Consider the following 19,791-nt stretch of genomic DNA (forward strand, 5'->3'; position numbering starts at 1 on the left):
ACCTAAAGACAGGCTATCCATTTCAATACAAGTCTTGTACATGGTGTTCTACATAATGAGTACTTAGGCAATGATGACAAAAGACACGAAAACATCTCACACAGTTCTTTTTTAATTTTTTTTAAAGGAACTAATTTTTTTTTTTAATTTATTTATTTTGGGCTGCATTGGGTCTTTGTTGTGGCGAGCAGGGACTACTCTGCGTTGCCGTGCACAGGCTTCTCATTGCGGTCGCTTCTCTTGTTGCGGAGCATGGGCTCTAGGCACACAGGCTTCAGTAGTTGTGGCACGCAGGCTCAGTAGTTGTGGCTCGCAGGCTCTAGAGTGCAGTCTCAGTAGTTGTGGCGCATGGGCTTAGTTGCTCCACGGCATGTGGGATTTTCCCGGACCAGGGCTCGAACCCATGTCCCCTGCATTGGCAGGTGGATTCTTAACTACTGCGCCACCAGGGAAGCCCTCTCATACAGTTCTTGCCATACAGTTACTAGATTTCACAAGAAGACACACACATATACAACAGAACTCTATGGCATGATGATTATTTGCTATTCAATAAGTGGAAGTGGATCATCCTCATCGTTGTTCATGTGAAGTAGATGGAAGAAGAGGCGGATCTGGTCTTGCTGTGTCAGGAGTGATAGAGGCAGAAAAAGTGGAGGAGGCAGAAGGGAAGGCAGGAGAGGCAGGCACACTCAGTGTAGCTTGACAGAAATACATCATGATTTCTGTCTGACTCTTGTTTTTTCACTCTAAAAATGTTTCTATATGGTGCCAATCCTTCTTCCACCAAGTCAAAATCAGTCTTGAATAATTGGAACTCTTTGACAGATCGTGTAATGTCAATTTGTTTTCGGGCACTGCTTCTTTTACATCTTCTTCCTCATCATCTGGCACTGTTTCAGAAGTACTCATTTCCATCAAGTCATCTTCTGTTAATTCCTCCCATGCACTGTCTACTTTAGCTCTTGAATTTCTACAAGATTCATATCTTGAAACCCTTCACCCACCCACCCACTTTTTTTTGGACATGTCCACAGTCTCTTTCATGATTTCCTTGATTGGCTCTGTCATAAATCCTGAAGTCTTACACAACATCTGGACACAGCTTTCTCCAGCAGGAATTTATTATTTCAGACTTAATGCCTTTCATGGCTTTTTCAATAACAGCATCTTCAATAGTGTAATCCTCCCAGACTTTCATGATGTTCTCTCTAACAGGGTTCTCCTCCGTAGTATTGACAATCATTTCCATAGAGTTCCATGTGTAATAAGCCTTAAAGGTCCATATGACCCCCTGATTTAGAGGGTGAATAAGGGACATTGGGTTTGGAGACAAGTAGACCACTTCAACACCTGTGGCCAGGGGCACTGTCTAATACCAAAAGAACTTTAAAAGGCAGTCCCTTACTGGAAAGGTACTTCCTGCTTCAGGGACAAAGCATTGATGGAACCAGTCCAGGAAAAGGGTTCTCTTTGTCCAGGCCTTCTTTTGGGGCAACCAAAAGACTGACAGCTGACTCTTTTGCCTTCAAGGCTTGGGGGTTAGCAGCTTAATAGATAAGGGAAGTCCTGATCATGAACCCAACTGCATTTGCACAAAACGGTAGAGCTGGCCTATCCCTTCCTTCCTTACATCCTTGTGCCTGCTTCTCTTCCTTACTAATAAATGTCCTTTGTGGCATTTTTTTCCAGAATAGGGCACTTTCATCTGCATTAAAAACCTGTTCAGGCAGATATCCTTTCTCCTTAATGATTTTCTTAATAGCATCTGAGAACTTGTCTGCTGCCTCCTGTTACCTTGATATTTTTTAAGCCAAACCTCTTTCTGAAATTATCAAACTATCCTTTGTTGGCAATAAATTATACAGCTTTAGATCCTTCACCTTCCTTTTGCTTTAAGTTGTCATATGTTGACTTTGCTTTTTCTCAAATAACGTTATAGTCTATAGGTATGCCTTTCCTACAGCAATCCAGCACACACATAAAAGTTGAAATTTCAATACAAGATATAAAGGCATTGCACATAAAGTGCAAGGTTTTCATGCCTTCTGGCATAGCTGCAGCACTGCCTTCATGAATTTCCTTTTCTTTTTTTTTACAATGGTTCTTAAGTTGGATTCATTTATCTTGAAATGGTGGGCAACTGCAGACCTCAATCTACAGTGCATATCAAGCAATTCAACTTTTTCTTGTAACATCATGACTTTTCACTGCTTCTTGGGAGCACTTCCAGCATCACTAGTGGCACTTCATATGGGTCTCATGGTGTTAATTCAAGGTTTACGGTATTACACTAAACATGATGAAAAATATGCAAGAACCACAGAGATCACCTTTTACCATGATTTACTGGAGAGATGAACTGCTCAAGCAGAGATGATTAGCATCACACGGCATTTTAACAGGCTATTCACAATACTTGAGCTCAGCACAACAGCAACAGAAGGTGGCTATGAAATTATTACAGTAGTACAGTATGTACTACAGTTCATCTTACGCAGTTATGATTAAATACTGCATCTTTACATTTGTTTACATTTCTTTCTGCTTCAAACGGCACCATGTACAGTCTGTGTGTGCATAGGTTTTGATAAATTTTAACTTTTTATAATAGATTTGTAAGTTAATTTTTATTAATTTTTTCAGTATTTCTAGGCTATGCAGTTGTCTGCAAGTTTTTTCAAATTGTCACAAATCTCCAGAAGAATTTTCCAATATATTTATTGAAAAAAATCCACATATAAGTGGACCCATGCAGTTCAAACCCTTGTTCAAGGGTTGACTGTATAGTGTAAACATAACTTTTATATGCACTGGATAAACAAAAAATTTGTGTGATTTGCTTTATTGCGATATTCACTTCATTGCAATATTCACTTTATTGTCGTGGTCTGGAACCAAACCTGCAATATCTCCAAGGTATGCCTGTATTTTAAAGGTAAGGAGAGCTAGAGGATTTGCTGACAGAGAAAGTAGGGTGTAGGATAAGAAGTATCAAGGATGACTACAAACTTTTTGGCTAAGCAACTGGCAGAACAGAGTTGCCATTTACTAAGATGGAGGAGACTGTAGAAAGATCAAGTCAGGTTGAGGGACAGATCAGGCATTTGGTATTAGACACATCAAGTTTGAAATGCCTATTAGACATCTGAAGTGTGTATGTCAAGTAGACAGTGGATATACAAGATGAATATACAAGTCTGGAGACATTTGAGTGTTGTCAGCATACAGACACTCATTTAAAGTCATAAGACTGGATAAAATCATCAAGAGGTTAGGTGTACCCCTTTGACAAGAGGTCCAAAAACTTAGCTTTGGGGCACTCACTGTTTAGACACTGGGAAGACAAGAAACCAGCAAAAGAGACTGAGAAGGAGTGACCAGTAAGATCAGAAATAATCCTCTAGAGTGTGGTATCCTGGAAGCAGAGTAAAGAAAGTGTTTCAAGGAGAAAGAAGGGCTCAACTATGTCAAATGCTGCTAATAGATCAAGGTAGTTGCAAAAAAAAAGCTGATTAATCTATATGAGGTTAAGGAAAAACTACATTTGTTCAAGTGAAAACAAACATGACCATACCCACAATGAGTAACAACTATTCTTTACCTTAGTCATTCCTGGCAAATCCACAAGTGTCAGATTGACAACATTGGGTGAAAAAATCTTAAGATGAATTGGTTCAGGGCTTACTCCCTAAAAATAAGTTTTAAAATATCATATTAAAATCACATTAAAACTTCAATGAATAAAAATGCTAAAGTAAACCTCATTTTAAGTATTATACATTAGATGCTTTTAAATATTAAATAAACCATGATTTCTAAAACATTTCAACAATCAAAACCCGATGAAACATATAGGAAATAAGGCAGCTAGCCATAGGTTATAATCCCATCCAACCTTATACTATTAATATACATAATTTATTTCCCCTATATTATTTCACATTCTTTTCTCTGGATTCTCAGCAGATAACGTTTCTTAAATATGTTTAATAGACTTAGTGCTGAACAAAAGAATAATGTATCACTATCCAAATTTATGAAGTTCTTGAGTTCAGGGAGTGAGACATAGGTAACAAGTTATCCAAATCAGGGAAGTATGGCGGCAGCAGCAGTAACTAAAAGGTAACCTGCCCAGAGACCAATAATAAACAAAGCTTAGTCAATCACTAAAACAGAGACAAATATCCTGAATAGGCATAAAGAAATTAACATGGCTCCAAAAATGCCTTTTTGTCAGGAAAAACCTCTCCAGCACAGCATCCGGCAGATAAAAGGACTCAATAAGTATTTTTTAATATTAATACTTAGCTAAGGCCCACTTGTGGGATTAAACGTACCCATACAAGAATGTAGGTAACAACAAAAGAGAAGGGAATAGAAAAGTAATAAGAATAAAGAAAGAAGAGAGAGAAAACAGAAGCATTTAAGGGAGTCAGTGATAGTGCCTCGTGTCAAAATTAATCGTATCTTAGACACCTAATTTAATTTAAATTCTCAGAATCTGAGAAGACAATTCAGCTGTTAACATTACTTTTCATTTTCATTGAAAAAAAACCCCTTAATTTCCCGTTTGCTTTCATAAGTAAATCTAGCCTTACTCAGGTAAGAAAAAGAGCTCTTCAAAATACATGGATCTTGTAAGTTATATATTGCTTCTTAAATTAGAATACAGTCAATCCAGCAGAAAAAGATAACACTGTAGGAAGTTATTAAATTAAAAAGTTACATAATAAAGTGATATATAAATCTCAAGATCAAGAATAAACACCTAAATGAAATATCTGATAGCATATAAAAACTCTAAGAAACAAAAGGTATTAAATAAAGTTTTTATATATTTGGGAAAATACTCCATTAGTTTCAAAGACCAGAATACTCTTGATGATATATTTATCAATGGATATAATTTCCAGCTCTAAAGAGATGCCTACCTTATTATTTCCTGAAATCCTTTCTGTTTCATTTTCAATTTCTTGTCGAATTTCATCAAAATCTGTGTAAAGCTAAAAATTATTGAAACAAAAAACACGGTATTCAAAATAAGATTAAAAGTTCTTAAGCAGGGTTTGATAAATTTCAAGGATGTCTATGGATCTGCTTCAGAGAATTAGTAAACAAACTCTAATATACACATATATTTTTTCTGAGCCAAAGAGTCATAGTTTATATCAGTTTTTCAAAGCTGCCTGAGCCCACAACAGTTAAGAGTCTCAGAGAGAACAGGGCTCAACTTAAATGTTTTCCAAATAAACTACTATGGTTAGAAATGTTAAGATTTATTTTATAAGGAACAGCTGCTTCAAGATAACAATGCTACATTGCCAATCATAAGAAACTAAATTATCAACTACTTGTACCCCCAAAAAATGTTTTCAACATGTTACTTCTTCACCATATTCTTCTACAATTACCTTATTTTTGGTGTGAAGAAATTTACCCCATTCTTCTGCTTCAACCCCTGGAAAAAGAAAAACTCCATTTATTGGAAACTATGGAAATTACTTTTTATCTTTATTTAGGAATTCAAAAAGGCAGTACAATATTATTTTTTCCTATTTTGCCATTAACTACAAGTTAACGTATATTTTAAGATCTGCTAAATTATACTCTCACATTTTAAGAATTGTACCAGGTATTTCAGAAACGACTAATTTCAGAGTTGCTCACAGGTCTTCCCACTATTTGAAATCTAGATTTCAACAAATAAAATTGTTTACCTCTCCTCATATTATAGTAAAATATGTATACTTTGTTTTTAAATATCTTACACATAAAAAGCAGTTTATCTGATGAAAATACTCAAGCTAATGGCTAAAAGAAGAAAACTTATGAGTCATACTGAATAATAATGCAAAAAGCATATATAATAGATTTACGTGTAACTCATAAAAATTTGCAATATGTGAATGAAACAGCTAACTTTTCATTCTGTTTTGTCGTTTTTATTTTAATTTGGTTTCTTGTTGGTAACCCATAAAGTCACAATTTGTCATTACTTTAAAGAGCTCTCTCAGTAGTGTGAAGCTATTCCATAATTTATATGCATTTTCAACGTGATTTTTCCCCCCCAGGAACAAGATTATGTTCTCCCTTGGAATTGAAGGTAGGTAAGAAATGAAATGGCATGGGGTGTGGGGAACCTGGCATATGCCCTGTATGGAGTTGCTACTCGCCAGTAGTTTCCAATAATAGGTCTGCTCCTCTTGCACTTGCTGAAAAAAGGAAAAATTATTCACTGCAGGTACTGTTTTGAGTGATCTGAGACTTGGAGAGCAAATTTTGTTCTGATTTTCCCAGAAAAGCTAGAAATGCTTAATTGTAGAAAGGTAAACTAACTTTGCCTCCCCGAAGCACAGCTATTCTGTTTTTGCCAAATTCAGAGTTTCAAACGTCTTAATGATTAAGTTTATGAATAACACATACCAGCCACCTGAGATCAAATTAAAATGACTGTAAGATATTCAAATAAATATTTACTGAGGAAAAGGTGGATCAATTTCTTTGGTGGGATAAAGGTAAAGAAACTGGATCCTTTTTGCAAGTAAAATGCTCACCTACTTGAAGCTTAGTACCTTCTTCCAAGAAGTCTCATTGGAGAACTGGAGTAATCTAGATGAATAGAACTCAGAGGCAGGTACTATATACCAAAGGGGTGTTCTTAATTTACCTTATCATACAGAAGAGGCCTGGCTTCACAAGCATGTTTTTAAAAATAAAAATAAAATAAATTACATTCACCACCAAAAAAAGCCTGCATTCTGATGCAATGCCAAAAGGTAACAAGAACCACTAAGACCTGCAATCAATCAATGTGGATAGGCAAATAAAAATGGAAGAAAAAAAATGCACACAGCCTGTAAGAGTACAAAAGCACACATGCAGGCACAATAGGAAAAGAAGGGCCAAAAACAAATGGATAAAGGAAACCTTTAGAAAGGTGTCTTGAGTTTTTCCATGTAGCAGGGTCTGTAGTTAAAGAGAAACAGCACAGAATGATAAGTTTAGTGCTTATCCCTAATATTTGAAACCTTTCTAAAAAATCAAGTGTGCAAAAAACCTGAACACATTTCAAATGCCATTTCAAATGCATTCAATTATTCCAAATTTACAACTAGAAAACTTCCATTACAATTAGTTATAATTAGAGGGATTATATAATATTTTAAATGACACAAATGAAGTATATAGTGTGCCATAATTTATTTTTTATTTTCCATTACACCTAATTATATCACCTCTGGTTTCTAATTCTAACAAAGTGGATTAAAATTAATTTACTATTCAAAAATTTGTCTTAGACATCTGATAACTATGGGTAAAGATAAATTACCTAGTGGAAAAAAATCTACAAAACATATCAAACACATCTTTCAAAACCTTTAAAGTAAATATGAACGTATTTACCAATTGAGCTTTCTAAGGGATTATTTTCTTTGAAATATATATTGAATTTAACAGAACACCACAGAAACAATTTTGGTATTTAGTCAGCATGCTACTTTTGGATTTAGTCTACAAGGAGATCTGAGGAAAACTTAATTTATTTCTTATAAATATATAAAAGGTAATCATAGAGTTCAAACTAAATCACCATCTCACTTGAAAACAGTTTTTGTTTTTAATAAGATTTTATCAGAAAATTCTTTTACATTGGCAGAAGTGGGGGGCAAGATGAGAAATACTATAAATCTATATATTGACACCTCAATTATCCTATGTAGTTGGCAGAATGAGGGATCTCATGTTATATAAATTTTCCTGATAATTGAATTATACATAGTAATACTTAAATAGTTTAGCCAGTTTTGATGGACCTATATTTAAAATGGATTATACTGCTCCATGTCATGTTAGAATTCACTGCTCTTAAACTTACCTATTAATGGTAACTTATGCCTTTGTTACATAATAGAGCCCTTTGAGGCTACAAATCCCTATACAAAATGGTTAGACACTGATTTTTTCTTTTTTTGAAGTTCTCCTGTCTTTATGTTTTCCTCCCCTTTCTCCTGTATGGTTGCCAGGCTGTCAGGTAGTTCATACTCTTCTGGCTGTCTCCTGCTTCACTGTTCCTAATTTCCTCTAGGGTAGAATGATTTGTGGTAAGGTAGAACTGTTTATCCTAAGGATAAATGGGCTCTGATGAGAAGTTAAAGAACTATTCTAGTTATTAATAATATATATGACATTTAGTACTCAAAATTTACAAAATCTATTTTGTGTTCTGGGTGGCTGAGTTGTCATTTGAAGTGAGGTTTTATGTTTTTTAATATAAAAAATAAGCACTAAGCTTGGGGAAAAAAAAAATATATATATATATATATAGGTAAAGATATGCAGATTTACTGACCAACCACCAAGAAGAGACATCAACAAAACAGAGTGGACATACAAACAAAGAGATACCAAGGAACTGACACTTCTATAGCTGAAATGTACACCCCTTCCAGAAACACTGCCCACATCTGCAAATAGTTTCTGAGAGACAGGATATCATCTGCCCTTTTCAAGGTGACTGAAGAAAATGAAGAGTTAAAAGCAACAGACTTAACACCATACAGTTTCTTGAAGTCTTAGTTTAAGGTATTTGGTAAAATTGATGATGTTAGTGAGAATGAAATTTTTAAAGAGTTATTCTATACATTTGAAGCTGGACCATAAATTAGTCCAAAATGATTAAATTCAAGGTTCAGAATTTCAATAATAAAGAAATATTACAGAAAAGCAAAGCGATGAATAATATACCAAGAAGCTACCTAATATAATTAAAAGACTCCTACATATCCTCTGGCAGTCTATCCAAAAATATTTATCATTATATCATTATATGTTAACATCTACAACTTCATTAACTTGCTTTAGCGATTAACTTTCTGTAGTCATTGTAGATGCTCATGACAGGTCTTTTTTTTTTCCCCTTTAAAAAAAAAAATCAAACTATCACAACAATGCTCCTATAATAAGTAAAGGAAAAGATCAGATACAGAAATTAAAGTAACTCCAATTGCATCAAATTATCATCCCATCTTAGATTAGAATATAAGAAACAGAATGAAACTTCACTGAAAACAGATCTCTGCAGAATGAGAAACAAACATGGTACTCTGCTGCAAATGCAATTTAATACTTAGAACATTTTATAGACTTTTATAAATAAGACAAAATGTGAACCAAACACTGAAGATTAAACATATTACTCTCATCAAATATTCCAAACCTCACTAATGTAAAAGTATGATTAATAGAGGATACATATTTAATAGGCAATTTAAAACATGCTAATAAAGATAGTGTGTCTTAGGGCTTCCCTGGTGGTGCAGTGGTTGAGAGTCCGCCTGCCGATGAAGGGGACGCGGGTTCGTGCCCCGGTCCAGGAAGATCCCACATGCCGCGGAGCGGCTGGGCCCGTGAGCCATGGCCATTGAGCCTGCGCGTCCGGAGCCTGTGCTCCGCAACGGGAGAGGCCACAACAGTGAGAGGCTCACATACCGCAAAAAAAAAGATAGTGTGTCTTAAAATATTTTCAGTTTAACCAAAGAAGAACTGCTATAAAGGATGGTGCATATTTTCTTATCATGATACTCCACGTTTACTATTTGGGTGAGGGAGGACTCTAAAAAGTATGTGCTATATAGGTAAGCCTTAGCAAGAGAAGGATAGTAAAAAAATAATAATAATTAGGGACTTCCCTGGCAGTCTGGTGGTTAAGACACCATGCTTCCACTGCAGGGAGCGTAGGTTCAATCCCCGGTCGGGGAACTAAGATACCTCATGCTACGTGGAGTGGCAAAAATAATAATAATTTTTTAAAAAAAAACTCTTTCTAAAAATAATATTCATCTTAGGGCTTCCCTGGTGGCGCAGTGGTTTAGAGTCCACTTGCCAATGCAGGGGACACGGGTTTGTGCCCCGGTCCGGGAAGATCCCACATACCGTGGAGCGGCCGGGCCCGTGAGCCATGGCCGCTGAGCCTGCGCGTCCAGAGCCTGTGCTCCGCAACAGGATAGGCCACAACAGTGAGAGGCCCGCATACTGCAAAATAAATAAATAAATAAATAAATAATAATATTCATCTTAGATTGAAGGGCCAAAGATTCAAAATTAGCAGACACATGGCAAGACCAGAAAAGGGAAGGTAAGATAACATTGTCATGCTGAAAAGCTAAATCATTTTAATTTTATTTAAAAGTAAATATTTAAACTAGAATCTAAAATATTTAAATTCTAGGGACTTCCCTGGTGGTCCAGTGGTTAAGACTCTGTGCTTCCACTACAGGGGGCACAGGTTCGATCCCTGGTCGGGGAACTAAGATCCCGTGTGCCGCGTGGCGTGGCAAAAAAAAAGAAAATATTTAAATTCTAAAACAAAGTGAAAAAGCAAAAACATTGTTTTAAACACAAGGAAAAAAAGTTTAAAACACTCCAAAAGACACAAAAACTTTTAAAAATAACTGATTCTCATTTACCAAGTAGCTCACTAGATCCCCCACTAAATAGCATTAACAACAGTTTACTAAACTGAATTACCAAAAAGGTTCTTTTTCAAACAAGTTGACTCACGGTCCTCAAAAACAACAAAAATTACTCTTTTTTAACATGAGAAAAGACGCATACCACTTTTCTTCACAAGACTCCTGATTTTGCTACAGCCACTAATTTCTAATTAGCTCATATCTTTTGAAGATTGGACCAAAAATGAAGAATTTTTAAATAATTTATATTCCAATTCTAAAATTTACCATTTTCTTCTCCTGTTGTTTTTCGTTTATCTTCGGGTGAAACATGGACTAGCTGCAGAATGAGAGGTCTCCGGGTGACAATACCAGTGCCTCTGGGAAGCAGGTCCCTCCCCACTAGGCTTTCTAGCACTGAGCTCTTTCCACTGCTCTGAAAACGGAATACACAAGAGCAAAATGAGTTTCTTAACAGGTTTTTTTGTAACTCAGTAAGACTATGCTATATAATTACTTTAAAAAAAATTATTGCCAAGTCTTTTAAAATGAAAGTTTAAAATGAAGTTTATTATCTATTATATGATCTTTATTTCTTTAAAATAAAAAAGTACAAAAAGAGAAAATATATACCCTAGTGCAAAATCAATTAGTTATGTGGTAACAATATCTATGATTATTTCATGGGATATATAAAAGTTTATAACTCAAAACAAAAGAGAGTGACAATATGAAAGCCCCAATTCCCCATAATTTTCCTACCTTTTCTGATACTCTCAACCATATAATATTAGGTATTTTCAAAACCTATATAATATTGGTATACATAAAATTATGCCCAGAATATGTAGATATTTTACTTTAAATGGGATAGTAGTACTATGTGTATTTTTCTCTAACCCACTTTTATTTTTAATATAACAATCAGGGATATCATTCCATATCAATATATTTACTTCTGTGCTTAATAGTTAAATAGTATTCTGTATGTAAAACCAAACCCCAACTGATGGACATTTAAATGGTCTTTACCACTATTAACAATGCTGCAATAAACATACTTTGTACATATAACCTTACTCACTTATCCTATTACCTCATTAGATTTACTTAGTTCATTAAATGAAATTGCTGTGATTAAAGAGCATACAGATTTTATGCATTCAGATACTACCAGACTGCACACTACAAGATGGGGGGCACCAAGCTATGCTTTATGTTCAATCTGCTGCATCCCCATCAGCATTGGGCATTACCACTTTTTTGAGTCTTTGCTACTTTTTTTTGATAGATAAACACTGACAGTTCATTTAAATTTGCATTTCTTTATTATTCAGCCTAGTATCACTTTGTTTAAGGGCCTTTTGTATTTCTCCTTCAGTGATTTGCTTGTTCAAATGCTGGTGTATTATGTGTCTTATTAGTTTATAAAGATCTTTATCCATATAAGTATTTATTTTTTGTTGTTTTGAATATTTTCCCCCAACTTTTTATTTTGAAAATTTCAAAGCCACAAGAGTTGCAAGAATATTAACAGTGAATACCCATATACTGCAACAAAAGTACCATATACCTTAACTAATTATTAGTATTTTGACACATTTGCTTTATGTCTCTTCTTACACACACACATCTTTTCTTTTGCTGTCCCTTTTGAGAGCAGGTTAATATGTCATGACATTTCATCCCTAAATATAGTGGCATATCTCTAAGAATAAGGGCATTCTACTATATAACCACACTACAATGATCACAGTGAGGAAATTTAACATAGACACAATACTAATAAACAGTACATAATCAAATAATATATAAACTTGTCTCTATTATGCATTTTTATATTATACATAAATGTTTACAAATTTTCTATTTTTTCAACTTTGTAATTCATATTTTTCTGTAACAGAATGTTTTCCTTACTGTATTTTTTCTTAGTCAAAACTAGTACATCTTCTAATTTCATACTTCTACAAAAGCAAACACCCTAAACTCATCTACTGTATCAGAAAGGATCTACAAGAAACAGATGGCCCATTCAAGTTAGAATAATTTAAGGAAAGTTTATTTACAAGTGGACTATTTACAAAGTTTTGGAAGAGGGGGATCACAAGGGATAGTGCAATAACGTGGGCTGGTAATGACAGAGCAGCTCTTATCACTCACAAGCTCCAAAAGATGGATGAGAACTTTTAGAGAGCCAGCCAAAGGCACCTACACATAGGAAGTAAGCCAGGGGAATAAATACCCAGACTTTAGTCTCCTCCTTTCTCTAAGTCCTGCCAAGGCTCCCCATTTCCAAACCCAATAGGCAGAGGACATTCCTATTGTCCAGAAAGGTCCCCTATGATGGAGAAAACTAATGTTGAGTGGATAAGGAGTGTCAAATTTAAGATTATGTGGCACATCCGGTTTTGCTACGTTTTGGAGTCCAGGTTTGCCGCTCTCATAAGTAAAATGGGTGCTTCCCCCATTTCTTTTCTGTATTCTAAAATAATTTAAACAACACGCAATGGGGACCTTCAAGATGGCAGAGGAGTAAGACATGGAGATCAGCTTCTGCCCCACAGATACATCAAAAATACATCTACAGGGACTTCCCTGGTGGCACAGTGGCTGAGAGTCTGCCTGCCGATGCAGGGGACACGGGTTCGTGCCCCAGTCTGGGAGGATCCCACATGCCGTGGAGCGGCTAGGCCCATGAGCTGTGGCCGCTGGGCCTGTGCGTCCAGAGCCTGTGCTCCTCAACGGGAGAGGCCACAGCAGTGACAGGCCCGCGTATCGCATAAAAAAAATAATAATAATACATCTACAGGGCTTCCCTGGTGGTGCAGTGGTTGAGAGTCCACCTGCCGATTCAGGGGACACGGGTTCCTTCCCTGGTCCGGGAAGATCCCATATGCCGCGGAGCAGCTGGGCCCGTGAGCCATGGCCACTGAGCCTGCACATCCGGAGCCTGTGCTCCGCAACGGGAGAGGCCACAACAGTGAGAGGCCCGCATACCACAAAAAAAAAAAAAAAATACATCTACATGTGGAACAACTCCTACAGAACACCTACTGAACACTGGCAGAGGACCTCAGACTTCCCAAAAGGCAAGAAAATCTCCACGTACCTGGCCATGTGGCTGACAGGGTCTTGGTGCTCCAGCCTAGTGTCAGGCCTGAGCCTCCGAAGTGGGAGACCGAGTTCAGGACATTGGACCAACAGAGACCACCCAGCCCCGTGCAATATCAATCTGTGAGAGCTCTCCCAGAGATCTCTGTCTCAACACAAAGACCCAGCTCCACCCAAAGGCCAGCAAGCTCCAATGCTGGACGCCCCATGACGAACAACTACCAAGACAAGAACACAACCCCACCCATTAGCACAGAGGCTGCCTAATATCATACTAAGTTCACAGACACCCCAAAACACATCACCAGACACGGCCCTGCCCAGCAGAAAGACAAGATCCAGCCCCACCCACCAGAACACAGGCACCAGTCCCCTCCACCAGAAAGCCTAAACAAGCCACTAAACCAACCTCACCCAAAGAAGGCAGACACCAAAAACAACAGGAACTATGAACCTGCAGCCTGCGATAAGGAGACCACAAGCACAGTAAGCTAAGCAAAATGAGAAGACAAAGAAACACAGAGCAGATTAAGGAGCAAGGTAAAAACCCAGCAGACCAAACAAAGGAAGAGGAAATAGGCACTATACCTAAAAAAGAATTCAGAGAATAATGGTAAAGATATCCAAAATCTTGGAAATAGAATGGAAAAAATAGAAGAAACTTTTAACAAGGACCTAGAAGAACTAAAGAGCAAACAAACAATGATGAACAACACAATAAATGGAATTGAAAATTCTCTAGAAGGAATCAATAGCAGAATAACTGAGGCAGAAGAACAGATAAGTGACCAGGAAAATAAAATAGTGGAAATAACTACCGCAGAGCAGAATAAAGAAAAAAGAATGAAAAGAATCAAGGACAGTCTCAGCGACCTCTGGGACAACATTAAATGCACCAACATTCAAATTATAGGGGTCCCAGAAGAAGAAGAGAAAAAGAAAGGGTCTGAGAAAATATCTGAAGGATTTTAATTGAAAACTTCCCTAACATGGGAAAGGAAATAGTCAATCAAGTTTAGGAGGCACAGAGAGTTCCATACAGGATAAATCCCAGGAGAAACACACCAAGACACATATTAATCAAACTATCAAAAATTAGGTACAAAGAAAAAATATTAAAACCAGCAAGGGCAAAGCAAAAAATAACATACAAGGGAATCCCCATAAGGTTAACAGCTGATCTTTCAGCAGATACTCTGCAAGCCAGAAGGGAGTGGCAGGACATATTTAAAGCGATGAAAGGGAAAAACCTACAACCAAGATTACTCTACACAGCAAGGATCTCATTCAGATTCCACGGAGAAATTAAAAACCTTACAGACAAGCAAAATTTAAGAGAATTCAGCACCACCAAACCAGCTTTACAACAAATGCTAAAGGAACTTCTCTAGGCAGGAAACACAAGAAAAGGAAAAGACCTACAATTACAAACCCAAAACAATTAAGAAAATGGTAATAGGAACATACATATCGATAATTACCTTTAATGTAAACGGATTAAATGTTCCAACCCAAAGACATAGACTGGCTGAATAGATACAAAAACAAGACCTGTATATATGCTGTCTACAAGAGACCCACTTCAGACCTAGAGACATATACAGACTGAAAGTGAGGGAATGGAAAAAGATATTTCATGCAAATGGAAATCAGAAGAAAGCTGGAGTTGCAATTCTCATATCAGACAAAATGCACTTTAAAATAAAGACTATTACAAGACACAAAGAAGGACACTACATAATGATCAAGGGATCAATCCAAGAAGAAGATATAACAATTGTAAATATTTATGCACCCAACATAGGAGCACCTCGATACATAAGGCAAATGCTAACAGCCACAAAACGGGAAATAGACAGTAACACAATCATAGTAGGGGACTTTAACACTTCACTTTCACCAATGGACAGATCAACCAAAATGAAAACAAATAAGGAAACACAAGCTTTAAATTACACATTAAACAAGATGGACTTAATTGATATTTATAGGACATTCCATCCAAAAATAACAGAATACACTTTCTTCTCAAGTGCTCATGGAACATTCTCCAGACTAGATCATATGTTGGGTCACAAATCAAGCCTTGGTAAATTTAAGAAAAATGAAATCGTATCAAGTGTCTTTTCCAACAACAACGCTTTGAGACTAGATATCAATTACAGGAAAAAAACTTAAAAAAAAAAACAAACACACGGAGGCTAAACAATACACTACTTAATAACCAAGAGAGCACTGAAGAAATAAAGAGGAAATCAAAAAATACCTAGAAACAAATGACAATGAAAACATCATGACCCAAAACCTATGGGATGCAGCAAAAGCAGTTCTAAGAGGGAAGTTTATAGCAATACAATCCTACCTCAAGAAACAAGAAAAATCTCAAATAAACCACCTAATCTTACACCTAAAGCAATTAGAGAAAGAACAAAAAAAAACCCCAAAGTTAGCAAAAGGAAAGAAATCATAAAGATTAGATCAGAAATAAATCAAAAAGAGATGAAGGAAATAATAGCAAAGATCAATAAAACTAAAAGCTGGTTCTTTGAGAAGATAAACTAAATTGATCAACCATTAGCCAGACTCATCAAGAAGAAAAGGGAGAAGACTCAAATCAACAGAATTAGAAATGAAAATGGAGAAGCAACAACAGACACTACAGAAATACAAAGGATCATGAGAGATTACTACAAGCAACTATATGCCAATAAAATGGACAACCTGGAAGAAATGGATAAATTCTTAGAAAAGCACAACCTTCAAAAAAAAAAAAAGCAAAGCACAACCTTCCGAGACTGAACCAGGAAGAAATAGAAAATATAAACAGACCAATCACAAGCACTGAAATTGAAACTGTGATTCAAAATCTTCCAACAAACAAAAGCCCAGGACCTGATGGCTTCACAGGTGAATTCTATCAAACATTTCGAGAAGAACTAACATCTATCCTTCTCAAACTCTTCCAAAAAATTGCAGAGGAAGGAACACTCCCAAACTCTTTCTACGAGGCCACCATCACCCTGATACCAAAACCAGACAAAGATGTCACAATAAAAGAACAGTACAGGCCAATATCACTGATGAACATGTAGGCAAACATCCTCAACAAAACACCAGCAAACAGAATCCAACAGCACATTTAAAGAATCACACACCATGATCAAATGGGGTTTACCCCAGGAATGCAAGGATTCTTCAATATATGCAAATCAATCAATGCAATACACCATATTAACAAATTGAAGGATAAAAACCATATGATCATCTCAATAGATGCAGAAAAAGCTTTCAAAAAAATTCAACACCCATTTATGATACTCTCCAGAAAGTAGTCATAGAGGGAACCTACCTCAATATAATAAAGGCCATATATGACAAACCCACAGCCAACATCATCCTCAATGGTGAAAAACTGAAACTATTTCCTATAAGATCAGGAACAAGACACAGTTGCCCACTCTCACCACTATTATTCAACATACTTTTGGAAGTTTTAGCCACAGCAATCAGAGAAGAAAAAGAAATAAAAGGAATCCAAGATTGAGTTATTTGTAGTGAGGTAGATGGACTAAGAGTGAAGTAAGTCAGAAGGAGAAAAACAAGTACCATATGCTAACACATATATATATGGAGTCTAGAAAAAAAAAATGGTTCTGAAGAACCTAGGGTCAGGGCAGGAATAAAGACACAGACATAGAGAATGGACTTGAGGGCACAGGGAGGGGGAAGGGTATGCTGGATCGAAGTGAGAGAGTGGCACTGACGTAGCTAGTGGGAAGCAGCTGCATAGCACAGGGAGATCAGCTCCGTGCTTTGTGACCTCCTAGAGGGGTGGGATAGGGAGGGTGGGAGGGAGACACAAGAGGGAGGAGATATGGGGTATATGTATATGTATAGCTGATTCACTTAGTTATAAAGCAGAAACTAACACACCATTGTAAAGCAATTATACTCCAATAAAGGTGTTAAAAAATAAAAATAAAAAAGAGACCTGTACCACAATGTTCATTACAACACTATTTACAATAGCCAGGACATGGAAGCAACTTAAGTGTCCATTGACAGATGAAGGGATAAAGAAGATGTGGCACATATATACAATGGAATATTACTCAACCATAAAAAGAAATGAAATTGAGTTATTTGTAGTGAGGTGGATGGACCTAGAGTCTGTCATACAGAGTGAAGTAAGTCAGAAAGAGAAAAATACTGTATGCTAAAACACATATATGGAATCTAAAAAAAAAAGGGTTCTGATGAACCTGGGGCAAGACAGGAATAAAGATGCAGACGTAGAGAATGGACTTGAGGACACAGGGATGGGGAGGGGTAAGCTAGGTGCTTTGTGACCACCTAGAGGGGTGGGATAGGGAGAGTGGGAGGGAGACGCAAGAGGGCGGAGATATGGGGATATATGTATACATATAGCTGATTCACTGTTATACAGCAGAAACTAACATACCATTGTAAAGCAATTATACTCCAATAAAGATGTTAAAAAAAAACACGGAAATTTCCTGTTCTTTATGTGTTTGATTAAAAATCTATCCAGAAAAGTCAAGTAATTCTCATGGATTTTCAAATTTATAAGCATAAATACTTATAATATTCTTAGAAATTGTTCACTTTTATTTCTAGTATTTATCTTTTTTCCCCCATTTAAAAAAAATTTTTTTTAATTGGGGTATAGTTGCTTTACAATGTTGTGCAAGCTCCTGCTGCACAGCAAAGTGAACCAGCCATATGTATACACATGTCCCCTCCTTTTTGGATTTCCTTCCCATTTAGGTCACCACAGAGCACTGAGTAGAGTTCCCCATGCTATACAGCAGGTCCTTATTAGTTATTTTATACCTAGGCGTATATATATGTCAATTCCAATCTCCCAAGTCATCCCACCCACCCACCCCTTTTCCCCCTGGTGTCCACACGTTTGTTCTCTACATCTATGTCTCTATTTTGGCTTTGCAAATAGGTTCATCTTCACCATTTTTTTGTTTGTTTGTTTTTGTTTTTGTTTTTCCTGTACGCAGGCCTCTCACTGTTGTGGCCTCTCCTGTTGTGGAGCACAGGCTCCGGAAGCGCAGGCTCAGCAGCCATGGCTCACGGGCCCAGCCGCTCCGCGGCGTGTGGGATCTTCCCGGACCGGGGCACGAACCCGTGTCCCCTGCATCAGCAGGCAGACTCTCAACCACTGCGCCACCAGGGAAGCCCCATCTTCACCATTTTTATAGATTCCACATATATGCATTAATATATGATATTTGTTTTTCTCTTTCTGGCTTACTTCAATCTATATGACAGTCTCTAGGTCCTCTAATATTTTATCTTTATGTTCTTTTTTCTGACCAGATTTCCCAATTGACTATTATATTGATTTTATTGGTCAAATCTGTATTTTATTGATTTCATTTTGTAATTATTTATTTTTAATACTGTTAATTTCTTCTTGCTGGATTTGTTTTCTGGGGAAGAGGGTTATTTGGCCCATCCATCCTACACACACACATACATCTCTCAGTATGAGTCATCTCTATCTTCTTTCTTCTATACTGAGAATCTTGGTTCTCAAGGACAAAGTTTGTGGCCAAATTAAAAGAAAACACTCATTTGCTTTTTATTTCACATTACACACAGTCTCCAAATCATAATACCAATACTACTACCACCAATATGATTACTGAAAATAGTTTTTTAAATATTTTGCACATGATTCCTCTATTCTCCTTCTCATCTGTTTACAGACTGTACTTCCTCCTTTTTTTAACCCCACTAAGTCTTGGTTCTACAAGTATATGTATAGTACTGTCAGTCCTTATATTAATGTCTCTCTAGTCATTTTGATTCTCTTCCTGAAGATTCCTCAGGAAGAGCCAATGGGAACAATATTCTTCAGTTCTAGCACACTGATAACAGTTTGTGACTTTTGTACTTGAAAAACAGTTTGGTTATATGTAAAATATTGGGCTCGTGCTTTCTTGAGTATCTTAAATATGGAATTCCATAATAAATTGTGTCTTTTCTCATAAATTCTCTCATAATAAGAACAGATCTTCTCTCATAAATTTTTACTGTTGAAAAATATAATAATCTGATTTTCCTTCCCTGATTTTGCTTAGAAGCCTGAAGAATTTTTATTTTTCCTTTAAAGTTCAATAATTTTACTAGACTGTGTCTTAGTGTTGGTCTTGCTGTGTCAATGTTCTCAGGCATGTGCTGAGCT

At 36.5% G+C, this 19,791-nt stretch overlaps 1 protein-coding gene across 8 annotated transcripts in view; it reads right to left on the reverse strand.

Annotated features, from left to right (window-relative positions):
* DNM1L (dynamin 1 like) overlaps positions 1-19,791 on the reverse strand; it is a 64,211-nt gene that overhangs the window by 23,385 nt on the left and 21,035 nt on the right. For 4 of the 8 annotated variants that reach the window (XM_079936398.1, XM_079936399.1, XM_079936395.1 and 1 more), the window contains exons 2-6: positions 10,743-10,890; positions 6,931-6,969; positions 5,415-5,461; positions 4,935-5,006; positions 3,605-3,691 (exon numbers count right to left, since the gene is read on the reverse strand). In XM_079936398.1, coding sequence (XP_079792524.1) covers positions 3,605-3,691; positions 4,935-5,006; positions 5,415-5,461; positions 6,931-6,969; positions 10,743-10,890 — 393 coding nt within the window. The remainder of the gene's footprint in view (positions 1-3,604; positions 3,692-4,934; positions 5,007-5,414; positions 5,462-6,930; positions 6,970-10,742; positions 10,891-19,791) is intronic. The other 4 variants (XM_079936397.1, XM_079936396.1, XM_079936393.1 and 1 more) reach the window with 1 other exon arrangement.

Source organism: Stenella coeruleoalba (genome assembly GCF_951394435.1).
Source record: "Stenella coeruleoalba genome assembly, chromosome: 11".
NCBI classification, from domain to species: Eukaryota; Metazoa; Chordata; class Mammalia; order Artiodactyla; family Delphinidae; genus Stenella; species Stenella coeruleoalba.